The sequence below is a fragment of the Suricata suricatta genome, chromosome 3 (assembly GCF_006229205.1).
Source record: "Suricata suricatta isolate VVHF042 chromosome 3, meerkat_22Aug2017_6uvM2_HiC, whole genome shotgun sequence".
NCBI lineage: Eukaryota > Metazoa > Chordata > Mammalia > Carnivora > Herpestidae > Suricata > Suricata suricatta.
In genome coordinates, this window is record NC_043702.1 from 118,251,937 (window position 1) to 118,264,749 (window position 12,813).

The 12,813-nt window shown below is 39.7% G+C and overlaps 1 protein-coding gene across 2 annotated transcripts in view; it reads left to right on the plus strand.

The window, feature by feature from the left end:
• TIPRL (TOR signaling pathway regulator) overlaps nt 1–12,813 on the plus strand; it is a 32,179-nt gene that overhangs the window by 4,135 nt on the left and 15,231 nt on the right. For both annotated transcript variants that reach the window (XM_029934981.1, XM_029934982.1), the window contains exons 2-4: nt 2,850–3,029; nt 3,726–3,825; nt 11,626–11,757. In XM_029934981.1, the coding sequence (XP_029790841.1) occupies nt 2,850–3,029; nt 3,726–3,825; nt 11,626–11,757 (412 nt within the window). The remainder of the gene's footprint in view (nt 1–2,849; nt 3,030–3,725; nt 3,826–11,625; nt 11,758–12,813) is intronic.

Consider the following 12,813-nt stretch of genomic DNA (forward strand, 5'->3'; position numbering starts at 1 on the left):
ATATGTCATTTGCAACTATCTTTTCCCATTCTGTCGGTTGCCTATTAGTTTTCTTGATTATTTCCTTTGCAGTGAAGAAGCTTTTTATCTTGATGAGGTCCCAAGAGTTCAGTTTTGCTTTCATTTCCCTTGCCTTTGGGGATGCCCTCTTTACACATTTTTAAGTGTAGTATGCTTTACTATTAACTATAGGTATAGTGTCGTACAGCAGATCTCTAGCGCTTATTCATGTTGTTTGACTGACAATTTATGACTGTTGATTAGTAACTTATTTTCCCCTCCCCGCAACCTTTGGTAACCACCATTCCACTTTTTGATTCTATACATTTGACTATTTTGGATACATCATTTAAGGGGAATCATGTAGTGTTTGTCTTTCTGTGACTGGTTTATTTTACTCAGCATAGCATAATGTCTTCAAGGAGCATTCATGTTGTTGCATATCGCAGAATTTCCTTCTTTTTGTACAAAAAGAAGGCTTCACACCCAGTGCAAAGCCCAATGTGGGTACTTGAACTCATTGTCTTGAGATCAAGACCTGAGCTGAGATCAAGAGTCAGACACTTGGGGGCTCCAGAGTGGCTCAGTTGGTTAAGTGTGCAACTTGGGCTCAGGTCATGATCTCATGGTTCGTGGGTTTAAGCCCTGCACCTGGCTCTGTGCTGACAGCTCAGAGCCTGGAGCCTGCTTTAGATTCAGTGTCTCCCTCCCTCTCTCTGACCCTCCCCTGCTCATGCTTTATCTCTCCTTCAAAACTAATTAAACATTAAAAAATAATAAATAAATAAATAAATAAATAAATAAAGAGTCAGACACTCGAGGTGCCTGGGTCGCTCAGTCAGTTGAGCATCAGACTTTGGCTCAGGTCATGATCTCATGGTTTGTGGATTCAAGCCCTCCATTGGGCTCTTTGTGCTAACAGCCTGCTCAGAGCCTAGAGACTGCTTCAAATTCCATGTCTCCTCTCTCTGCCCCTACCCCTTGCGGTCTTTCTGTCTCTCAAAAATAGATAAATGTTAAAGAAAATTAAAAGAAAAAAAGAATTGGACACTTTGCCAGCTGAACCACTCAGGCACCCCAATATTTTCTATTTCCTATTAATGAAGAAAAAATTTTTACTTAAGTTTATGATGAAAAATTAACATTATTAGATACCTTAAAGATATGTAGCTTAAAATGTTCACTGCTATGTGGACGCATACATACACACACAGGTATTTTTTAATTACTATTGTATCATAAACATTTTTCTACTCTATTATATTTTCTCGTTAAACATTTAAGAAAAAAATTTTTTTTAGTGTTTATTTATTTTTGAGAAACAGAGCATGATCAGGGGAGGGTCAGAGAGAGGAGACACAGAATCTGAAGCAGGCTCCACGCTCTGAGCTGTCAGCACAGAGCCTGATGCGGGGCTTGAATTCACGAACCGTGAGATCATGACCTGAGCCGAAGGCGGCCACGTAACTGACTGAGTCACCCAGACGCCTCTCGTTAAGCATTTTTGATGATTCTATAATATTTCATTCATCATATGGGTAGACTGTAGTTTATAGTACTGTTTATTTCCTTATAATTGGACATTCCCAGTATTTCTCTTTTACTATAATAAATAAGATGGTTATGAGTATTAATGTGTATAGCTCTTTACTGCATTGGAGATTACTTTTTTATTACAGATTTCCCATTGCTGCTATTTTGAGTCAGGATATGAATTTGATGCAAAGTTCTTGGTACTTTTTCCCTAGTTGGTGCCCCAGGGGATAGACTGTAAATTTATTTACACAATCCTTCCAGAAATCCATGTGAGCAAGTGGTGGTTTTCCTCATCAGTGTTGATGCTTTTGCCTTCTTCATTACCACCTTTTAAAGCTTGTGACAAGTTGAGAATTATACTGGAAAGGTTGTTTTCCTACAGGAAACAGGATCTTTAATGGCTATCTTTTCTTCATAACTATAATTAATATAATTGTGTTATATAATATATATTATATTATACTATTTTATTTTGTATTATATATTATATTTGTGGTGGAATGAAAAGTCTACCAGAAACATGAAGCTCATGGAAACGTGAGCCTGTGGTACATTAGGTCATCTCCTAGGCAGTCAGTAGAATTAGAACCCATACTTACTCTTGAAAGTGATGGGCCTTTGATGATCCAGGAATGAAATGGATGTTTCTCGTAGGAATCAGTATCTTTTTCCATTGTTCAATTTGTTCATGTAGAGTATTTTGCTTGTTTGTTTTTAATATGTATGCAAGACTTGATTGATGTGTCTGATTGGAAATAAATCTAAAGCAATTAGTAAAAGGGTAATTGTGGTCTTAGGATATGCATAATCCTTTGTTGGCTTTATGTAAGAATATATTCTTTAATATAGTGTTACTTTACCTTGTCTAACAATAATAGCTATATTGTTGTTCAAAAGTCCAGAAGTCTTGGGGCACCTGGGTGGTTCAGTCAGTTAAGTGGTCAACTTCAGCTCAGGTCTTGATCTCACGGTTCATGAGTTTGAGCCCCATGTCGGGCACTCTGCTGTCAGCATGGAGCCCTCTCCTTTGGATCCTCTGTCTCCTTCTCTCTCTGCCCCTCCCCTGCTCATGCTCACTCTCTCAAAAATAAATAAACATTAAAAAAAAAAAATCTGGAAGTCTTAAAAAAGGGAAATTGAAAAGAAAGCCTTCTGATCTGCTGAAGTGGCTGTCATAGGACACTTGCTCTGAAGCCCAGTGCCGCCTTCGGGGTCCCTTAGAACTTCACTCAGGGGACGTTTAAATTTTTGCTTCTATTGCGCACTTTATAAACATATTGGAACTATTACCTGACTTTTTTGGTTATGCATAGGTTAGCCAATGAATTACATATGCCATCTCTCCCGGAAATGATGTTTGGAGACAACGTTTTAAGAATCCAACATGGCTCTGGCTTTGGGATTGAGTTCAATGCTACAGATGCATTAAGATGTGTCAACAACTATCAAGGAATGCTTAAAGTAGCCTGTGCAGAAGAGTGGCAGGAAAGCAGGTAAGAATCTTGACATTTATGGGTTAAATGAAAAAGAAGAGTTGAAGGAAATCTTCTGTCACGATTTGCATATTTTATTAGAGTGAAGGGCAAGTATTATTATTAACTTAATAGTTGGATCATTCTAGAATTCATTTTTCCCATCCATAAAATAGAGATCAGTCACCCTACCTTTTAAATACTTGTTGAGTTAAATCGAATTAGTTGAGTTGAGCTATGTAAGGTTTACATTTTTGAGCTGTCAGGGTTCTTTAGTGAAGAGGAAATACTCTGTGTACTTCAGTGTTCCTATTTGTGAAGACAAATGTTTACCAGTGATTTGAATCGTAAATGTGAGGAGCTCTGAAATAAAGAAAAATATGTTTTCTTTGATATCAAATCAGCAATTCTTTACTTTGTGCCTGCCCTATATACTAGGTGCCTTGCAGGATACAAAGAAGTATAATATGCCTTTAAACCATGTCCTCAAGCGAATATACTAACTAATTGGAGAGGCTACATCATCATATAACAAGTTTAATAACAATAAATATGCAGACAAACCAAGAAGGATCTTGCATTGGTGAATTCTGACAAGGATATGTATTTATTAGGATGCCTGTATTATTTGTAGACTGTAACTTGGTGTGATAGATGAACACAGACGATCTATATTCTGCATCACTGAGTCTGATCCTTCTCATTTTGATATTCGAGGACGGAGGGTGAACACTCCAAGGAAGTTATTAAACCATATGATTGGACCTACACAACAGATTACAAGGGAACGTTACTTGGAGAACCACTTAAGTTAAAGGTAAATTTTTTTTTTTTGCTTTTATGATAAAGTCATTAATTGTCTTTTAGAGTCTCAGCATTTAGAACTTTCTAGTCATGAGTTGTTTTTGCTACTACTTTCATCCTACTTATATTCTATTTTTTTAATGTTTATTTAATTTATTTTTTTAATTTACATCCAAGTTAGCATATAGTGCAACAGAGATTTCAGGAGTAGATTCCTTAATGCCCATTACCAGTTTAGCCCATCCGCCTTCCTACAGCCCCCCCAGTAACCATCTGTTGGTTCTCCATATTTAAGAGTCTCTTAGGTTTTTGTTCCCCTCCATGTTTTTATATTATTTTTCCTTCTCTTCCCTTATGTTCATTTGTTTTTTATCTTAAAGTTCTCATATGAGCGAAGTCGTATGATATTTGTCTTTCTCTGACTGACTAATTTCAATTAGCATAATACCCTCTAGTTCCATCCACGTAGTTGCAGATGGCAAGATTTCATTCTTTTTGATTGCCGAGTAATATTCCATGGTGTGTGTGTGTGTGTGTGTGTGCGCGCGCGCGCGCGCGCGCGCATGCGCTTTATCCATTCATCCATCGTTGGACATTTGTGCTCTTTCCGTACTTTGCCTGTCGTTGATAGTGCTGCTGTAAACATTACATCCCACTTATTTTCTAGTGAGGGAAGCTTCGGATCCTAATGGGAAGGGATTTTGCTAATTGATTATAAGCAGAAAATAAGGCCATAGTGGAAGAATTTTTATTCTCAAAAGTATATTAAAAAGCAGTGGCAAACTGCCTTCATGTTATCATTATTGCTATAAAGAAGCATGCAAGGGGCACCGGGGTGGCTCAGTTGGTTAAGCGTCCGACTTCCGCTCAGGTCATGATCTCACAGCTCCTGGGTTCCAGCCTCACCCACATCGGGCTCTGTGCTGACAGCTCAGAGCCTGGAGTCTGCTCTGGATTCTGTGTCTCTGTCTCTCTCTGCCTGTTCCCCACTCACACTCTGGCTCTCTCAAAAATAAAAAATTTATAAAAAACATTAAAAAAGTAAAAAAAATGTGAAAAAGAAGCATTCACATGGGCATCTGTTCTTGGTGTAATTAGTTGGGTGATTTAGACAGAACCTGCTAGTTCACAGCTTACAGTTTTCCAGATGAACAGTTAGGTGGGCAGAATCGACCTTTGTTCAGACCGCTTATGTTTCTGGCCTGCCTGCACGGTGTGTGACCCTGGTATGACTCTAGGCAAGTTCCTTAATCTGAGTCCCAATTTATTAGTAAATCGGGTAACCAGACATATTTACCTCGCATCGGAGTTTCGATAGGAGATAATCTGTGAGAAAGCTCTCGGTGAATTCTAAAGCTTCGTATTAATAATGTGACGTTGCATCTGTGTGAGTCCTACTTAGGAAGAGATCCGCTTCACAGTGAATGCTGCTGGGAAGGTGGACTTAGTAGGTCTTGTATTGGGAGCTTAGCTCCGTTTCTGACGGTATGACTGAAACCAAAGTTTGGCTTAGGTTGCATGTCTCTAATGGTCAGAGATGTATTATGGAGAACAAAATTATCGTGCTGGAAATGAAGTAATGATCGGAGACCCTGTATCATGTGTTGGTGCTTAGGCAGAAATGTTAAGGAGAGGAGTTGTGTGTGGGCTCCTTGTCTCTGCAGAGATTTTTAGTCTCGGAAAGACAGACGTTCACAGTAGGAACGCAGTTCTCCTCAATCTCTGCCGCTCTTACAATCCAAGCTTTACCTATTTTTCTGTGCTGCTTCCAAGACAAATACACACATTTTTTTTTTGAGAGAACATGTATTCATTCACTCACTCACTCATTCATTCATTCATTCTTGAGCTCTTCTCTATGCCAGGCATTAATCCTAGGAGCTGTGGACACAGCAGAGAACAGACAAAAATCCCTCCTTTACAGGAGCAAGGTCATGTCAGCTCCTTAATACCACAGATGAACGTCCTCCTTTCTTCCCAGTCCTGATTGAAAAACTTTGTAAAGAACATAGTCCATTTGATATTTGATTGCCAGCAGTGAGGAAATGGGAACTTGTTTTAACCCTTTGCAGGAATGATGACTTACAAAAAGCCTCCTCTAGGTTATGAAGTAGCAATAGTGGTGACCGAGGAGCTAGAACCACAGCAGTAGAAACGGGAATCTGAGGGTAGTCGGAGGTGAAAAGCGTGTGTTCAGGACTCTTACTGACACTTCTGCCTGTAACATAGTTTGTTCTGAGATGGTGTTGGCAGACATCGGTGTGATCACCTACTTTCTGGAATTCAGGCTGTGGCAGGCCTGGGTTCAAATCCCAGCACCATCGCTCAACTTGGAAGGGCAATTTAATCTTGCTGAACATGTTTCTCACTCACCATTACACTGGGTAGTAGCGGTTATAGGAAGTAAATGAGATTATATATGTAAAGTGTTCAGCACAGTGTCTGTTACACAGCCAGATCTCAATACATGGAGGTGCTATTATTAATAATATGTCTCCTATGTCAGGGGAACTAAATAGTATTATTGAAACACCAAGACTAGAAGTAGATCTATTGTCTAAATATTCATTCTTCCTTTATGGTCTAAACAGAGCTGATGAGTATGTTCCTTTACTGCCTTAAAAAATTGAGTATCTGTTTTCCAGGCAAAGTTGTTAGAACTTTGTTGCTTACTCTTTAGAATAACCTGGTAGGATAGGCATTCTTATCATCAATTTGTGGATGAAGAAGTAGGTTCAAGATCTTAAAGTATGTGTCTTTTAATAACATAATACCAGTGCTGTAGCTTATATGTGGAAGATCACTCCATGGGAACATTTTTTGCGTTTGACTTTTTTCATATCTAAAGACTTTTGACCTGTAATATTACTTGGGATTTAATTTAATTTTTTTAATTTTTTTTTTTTTTTTTTTTTTGAGAGAGAGAGAGAGATAGCACAAGCAGGGAAAGGTCAGAGAGTGAGAGGGAGACACAGAATCCAAAGACAGGCCCCAGGCTCTGAGCTAGCTGTTAGCACAGAGCCTGGCATGGGGCTTGAACCCACGAACCACGAGATCATGATCCGAGCCAAAGTCAGATGCCCAACTGACTGAGCCACTCAGGCGCCCCACTTGGGATTTTAAATTATTTAATTCTTCAACTCTTTCAAAAATCAAAAGCCCTGGTGTCTATAGGAAGTATATGTCTGTGTAGGAGAATCTATCTTCTATGAACAGTTAGAACGTCAGAATGTGCCATTAGGATGAAGCCTTTCCTTTGCCCTTAAGTTCTTGCTGTATAATTGCTGGAAGCTGCTGCTACAGTGTGTGTGGGGGGGGAGGTGTTTTCTCACACTTTTTAAATTGTTTTACCTCTTTTTCATGAGTTGTAGCATAGTTTAAGAAAAGAGAGCCAGTCAGAGGTGTCCTGGCTGGATTCTTTTTTTTTTTAATGTTTTATTTATTTTTGATACAGACAGAGACAGAGCATGAGAGGGGGAGGGTCAGAGAGAGAAGGAGACACAGAACCGGAAGCAGGCTGCAGGCTCTGAGCTAGCTGTCAGCACAGAGCCTGACACGGGGCTCGAACCCACGAACGTGAGATCTGACCTGAGCCGAAGCCGGAGGCTTAACCGACTGAGCCACCTAGGTGCCCCTCCTGGCTGGATTCAAATCCAGCTTTGCTGTGTACTGGCTGGGCCCACCATAGGAACATCTCAAAGATTGTGGTATAAGAATGTTAGGAGGTCAGATGCCTACAGACACCTGGCAAAATGTGGCCATTTTCTTCTTTCCAGTTAAATAAGTAAACTGACTTTGTAGGAGAATAGAGTAGAAGACTACCTCTTCTACTTGTGTTGCTTTTTTGGAATAAAATGTGTGTAATGTCCACACATTTAAAAAAGCATTTTTTAAAAACAGGTCTTAGAACATTTGCTAACTCATTCAGTGTGATTTAATATTTTGAACTTTTTTAAATTACTGTGGTAAAAAAAAACAACAAAATTTACCATCTTAATTTCTAAGTATATTAAATTAGTGGTAAGTAGATTCATGTTGTTGTGCAACTAGTTTCCAGAATTTTTTCATTTTTTATTAAAGCACCACAGGGGGCAGAAAGAGCTACGGATACTCAGTACCTTTTAAACAGTAACTCCTCCTGGGGCACATGGGTAACTGAGTTGGTTAAACATCTGACTGTCCATCTAGGCTCAGGTCATGATCTCATGGTTTGGGGGTTCAAAGCCCGTGTTGGGCTCTGTGCTGGTGGCATGGAGCCTGCTTGGGATTCTCTCTCCTCATCTCTCTGCCCCTTCCCTGCTCATGTGCATGCTCGCTCCCGCTGTCTCTCTCTCTCTCTCTCTCTCTCTCTCTCTCTGTCTCTCAAAAATAAGTAAATTAAACTTAAAAAAATTTTTTTCTTATCTTTATATATATGTACACAAAATGGTAAATATTTATCTTACTATGTATATGTATATATACACTGCTTTCAGTAGTTTTCAAAAAGGAAATTTAACATAGCATTTAGCATTAATAAACTTTATATGGTAAATTTAAAAATATTTCTAAATCAAGTAATTTTCTTATCATCAACCTCTATCTGATGTGAGGTTTATCCTATCATGTCTTGTTCGAAAGATGTGACTAGGACACATTTTTCTTGTAGGGTATCCAGAATGTTTGTAGCATTCCATAGATTTTTTTAAAGCCTTGGAATGGTTGTGAAATAACTCAGAAAACATGAAGTTACAGTTTAATGAATTGTGAAATGTGGCTACCCAGGAAAAGAAACAACATTGCCGGCACCCTCCTGCAGGACCCTTCCCGATTACAATTCTTTTTTAAAAATATTTCCTCGTATATCGTGCCATTTTCAGCCTTAGCTTTTCTTTCCTTGAAACTAGCGTGCATTGTTGTTGGACAGCTTGGGCCTCATTTCTAATATCTGGGGTCTCTCGGGTCTCATATTGTCCTGTTCTTTCTGTTGGTTCTGGTTTCTGGTGTCTAGTCTCCTAACAGGCCTCCTTAGTTCTGTTTGAGGCCCAGGACGATGTTGGTTTTCTCCAGAAGAGATTTTTGTCATCTCTGGCAGGCACCTGAGGGTATTCGTAGTCGGGGACAGAGTTGTACAGACTTTCTGTGAAGGCAGTAAATACTTGGGGCTTGGAGGGCTGTCGGGTTTATGAGCAGCTGCGGAGCTGCGCTGTTGTAGTTGAACGCAGCTGTGGACAGGAGGCCCACCAGCGGGCCCGGCTTTGTTTAGGTAACAGTTAACTTAGGGACACGGAAATGTGGGTCCTGCATGGTGAGATGTAGGTGAATTCTTATATAGAATTTCATATCATGAATTTGAATTTCCTGTGTCATGAAATACTTTTTTTCCCTAGTCATTTAAAAAATGTAAAAATGATTCTTAGCTCACAGTTCATGCAAAAATAGGTGATGGGCCACATCTGGGCACATCTGGCCTACAGGTCTTAATTTGCTAACCTCTGGTCTGGGACCAGCATTTGAGGTTTCTGGGCCTGTAACATAAGCGGTAAAACCAGTGTGGCGCTATAGGGTACCGTCCCCAACTCAGGAGGGGCACACAGAATTCTCTAACTAAGGTCCCTACCGTTAGTGAGCACTGAGCAGTGGTGGGGCCAGGACCGAGCAGAGCGCAGCCTCTCCCCTGGATCGGCCGCTACAGATGCGTCAAGGCCAAAGTCGGCCAACTACAGGCTCACTTTCACTTTTTCTGGGGTCCAGGCCCCTTTCACATGTCAGTCCGGGAATTGTTCGGCATCTCGACCATTTGATGCTTTTCTGAAATTTTTGTTTCTTCAACCAGCTTTTAAGTGGTCTTCAGCAAGAAGATTTCTCTGGCTTACTCATTCTGACTATACTGGGAGTCAGAAGTGTTTGACATTTTAGATTTAGCTATTGGTTTGTATTTTTTCTCCTTTCTTTTCAGATGCCTGAATTTAGTGAGACCATAAAAAGAGTTGAGAAAGAGAAAAGAGAAAGAGAAAATGTAATTTAAATGTATTTGTCCTTGCAAATGAAGAAGATTGTATAAATTAAATATATCAGTATCCCTAACCCATGTTTTATCTATTTTCTCTCTCTTCCAAATATTTTTTTAAATTTTTTTTATTTTTGAGAGACAGAGAGAGACAGTATGAGCAGGGGAGGGTCAGAGAGAGAGAGAGATACAGAATCTGAAGTAGGCTACAGGCTCTGAGCTGTCAGCACAGAGCCCGAAGCGGGGCTCGAACTCACGAACCATGAGATCATGACCTGAGCCAAAGCCGGATGCTTAACCAACTGAGCCACCCAGGCACCCCCAAATATTTTATAAGAACAAATAAATGTGAAAACTAATGGCTTCATTTTCACTGGTTCTTATGAAACATTAGTGAAGTAGCCATCTACTAATGAGAAAATTGGTATAATGATTGCTTAGTTTTTTGGAAGTCAGGTGTTTTCTAAGGAGGATCTTACAAATGTGTTCCTTTGAACTAAAGCTAAGTAAAAAGTAAGGAATTTAGAAGTTGTGTTTATTTAATACTAGCTAACATTTTATGCTATTAAGCAGTCCTAAGACAAAAGACCAGCTTTTGTCTTAAATAGAATATAAACATGTGACACTACGGGGCCGCCTACAGGCTGCCCTCTTGCTGCCTCTCACCTCACTTCCCACTCCCAATTCTCACCTTCGTATGTGGCCTCGGGCCTGCTCCAGACACATTTTGGATAAAACTGCAGAGGGCTAAAGTGTTCTCTGTGAGTGAACGTGGAAGAAGTGTGGCCATTTTTTCACCTCTTGGGACTCCTGTACACATTGCCAACTTTCTTTTCATTATAATCTTTTTCCCCCTATATCATATGCTACTCCCTTAGACTATCCCCTCCCCCCAAATCCAAACAATCTCTTGAACATCCTTTATCATATTCTTCTAATTCTTCTCCAGTTTCCTCAAACTACTCTCCATTTCATAATTCTGTCCATGAGTCCAACAAACTACCTGGTCATGACCACTGAGTAAAGTAAAATAGTAGCTACCATTTACAGAACACCTGTGGTTGACCTGCATTGTGTTTATTTATGATACAACTACATCAAAGAATAGAAAAGGTCAACACTTTGTAGTGAAATTGGATGGAGTAAAGAATGATGGCTCAGAGGCACTGGATTTAGTAAGCTACTGATAGGACCCACCTTCCTAGCATTGGTGGTACTCCTGCTGGGTTGTGAATAGGTGTGTCTGTGAGCTACAGAATAATACAGTGAAAAACTGGCCAGCATCCTCAGAAGTCCAGAAATCTAAGAGTTTTTCCCTCAGAATTTCTCTGAAAGTTCTTAATTTACCTCATTATTTAAAACACTGTTTTATAGGTTTTGGGAGCGAGGTTCTGAATATGAAATGTATAACAAGATTCTAATTGGAATTTTTTTTTTAAGTCCCAAAACCAATGTTTTTTAAAAGTAGACTTTCACCGTTTGAAACCATTTTGGATGTCTATGATCGTAGTAGTCCGGCACACTGACTAGTTTTCAGAGGATTGATTTTCTCATAATCACAACAGAACACTTGATTTTAATTTGACTTACATGAAAGCTGATGAATTTTGACTCTGTGTTTTGTGAAGCTACACTATCACTCAGCAGTAGTGTGTTCAGTGTTTTAGGGACAAAGAACATTATCTCATCTTTTGTGTCTACTGATGACACACCCAGGTGTAGAGCTGTGTGCTCTGGCCATCCGGAAGAGACCGGTAGGAAGCTTGTTTTCCCATGTCTCCAGCTCCTTCCATTTTAGTGTGTACCTTAAATTTTTTCTTTCAGGTTGTACCTACAACAGATCATATAGATACGGAGAAACTGAAAGCCAGAGAACAGATTAAATTTTTTGAAGAGGTTCTCCTGTTTGAAGATGAACTTCATGATCATGGAGTTTCAAGCCTGAGTGTGAAAATTGTGAGTATTATAAAATTAACTTCTTTCTTCTGGGGATGCCTGGGTGGCTCAGTCGGTTGAGCGTCCAAGTCTTGATTTCAGCTCAGGTCATGATCCCAGGGTCTTGGGATCAAGCCCCACATTGGGCTCCGTGCTGAGTGTGGAGTCTGCTTGAGATTCCCTCTTTCTCTTCCTTTTTCCATCCCTACCTCACGTGCACACTCTCTCTCTCAAATAAATTAATAATAATAATAATAAATAAAATAAAATTAACTTCTTCCATTCTTGATCATTGGTCAGAAACATAAAACTCACTCAGAATCAGTGTCTTAACATGGTATCATGTAACATATCACATGGGTCTAGAGTACACCTTACTGTCCATTATAAACTTCACAAAATCTTAGTATATTCCTAAGACTTCAGTAGAACATTTTCTTTCAAGAGCTGCCTGGCTGCTTTGTAGTTTTTTTGTTTTTTTGTTTTGTTTTTTTTATTTTTTAAGTTGAATGAAAATTGTGGCTTCGTCTTCACATTTGAATTAAAAATTATATTGAAAGGCTCCGCAGACACCACCTGGGGGTCAGCATTTCAGTGCGCCAGAAACCGACCTCTGTTGTCAGAAGTGGGAAACGGAAACGACAAGTGTAAAACCCCCTTCTCTGTTTGTAATCTCTTCTCTCAGTGGAGGACAAGTTCCTTCCATTACAGCGTTATCAGTGGAACACGTTTGAGAAGGATAATGAGTAGCTCATTAGTATTGACTCATACGTGTTTACTGTTAGGTCAGATTTGGGTTTCTAACACGTTACAGGACATCTTCAACTGAAACTTTGTGTTACGTGCCTTATCCCTTAAGTCCCAGCAAAAATGTCACCTCCCCTGTAAGATGCACCACAGCTCCTCAGGGCAGAGTTCAGTATTCCTCTTCCAGACCCCCATGAGCACTTTTTCTTAACACCTGAAGTATAAAACTTATTATAAGGTCTGTCAAAGACAGGACCCTAGCATCAGAAATAGATCTTGGATGGGTGTCTGGGTGGCTCAGTCGGTTGCGTTTCTGACTTTTGCTCAGGC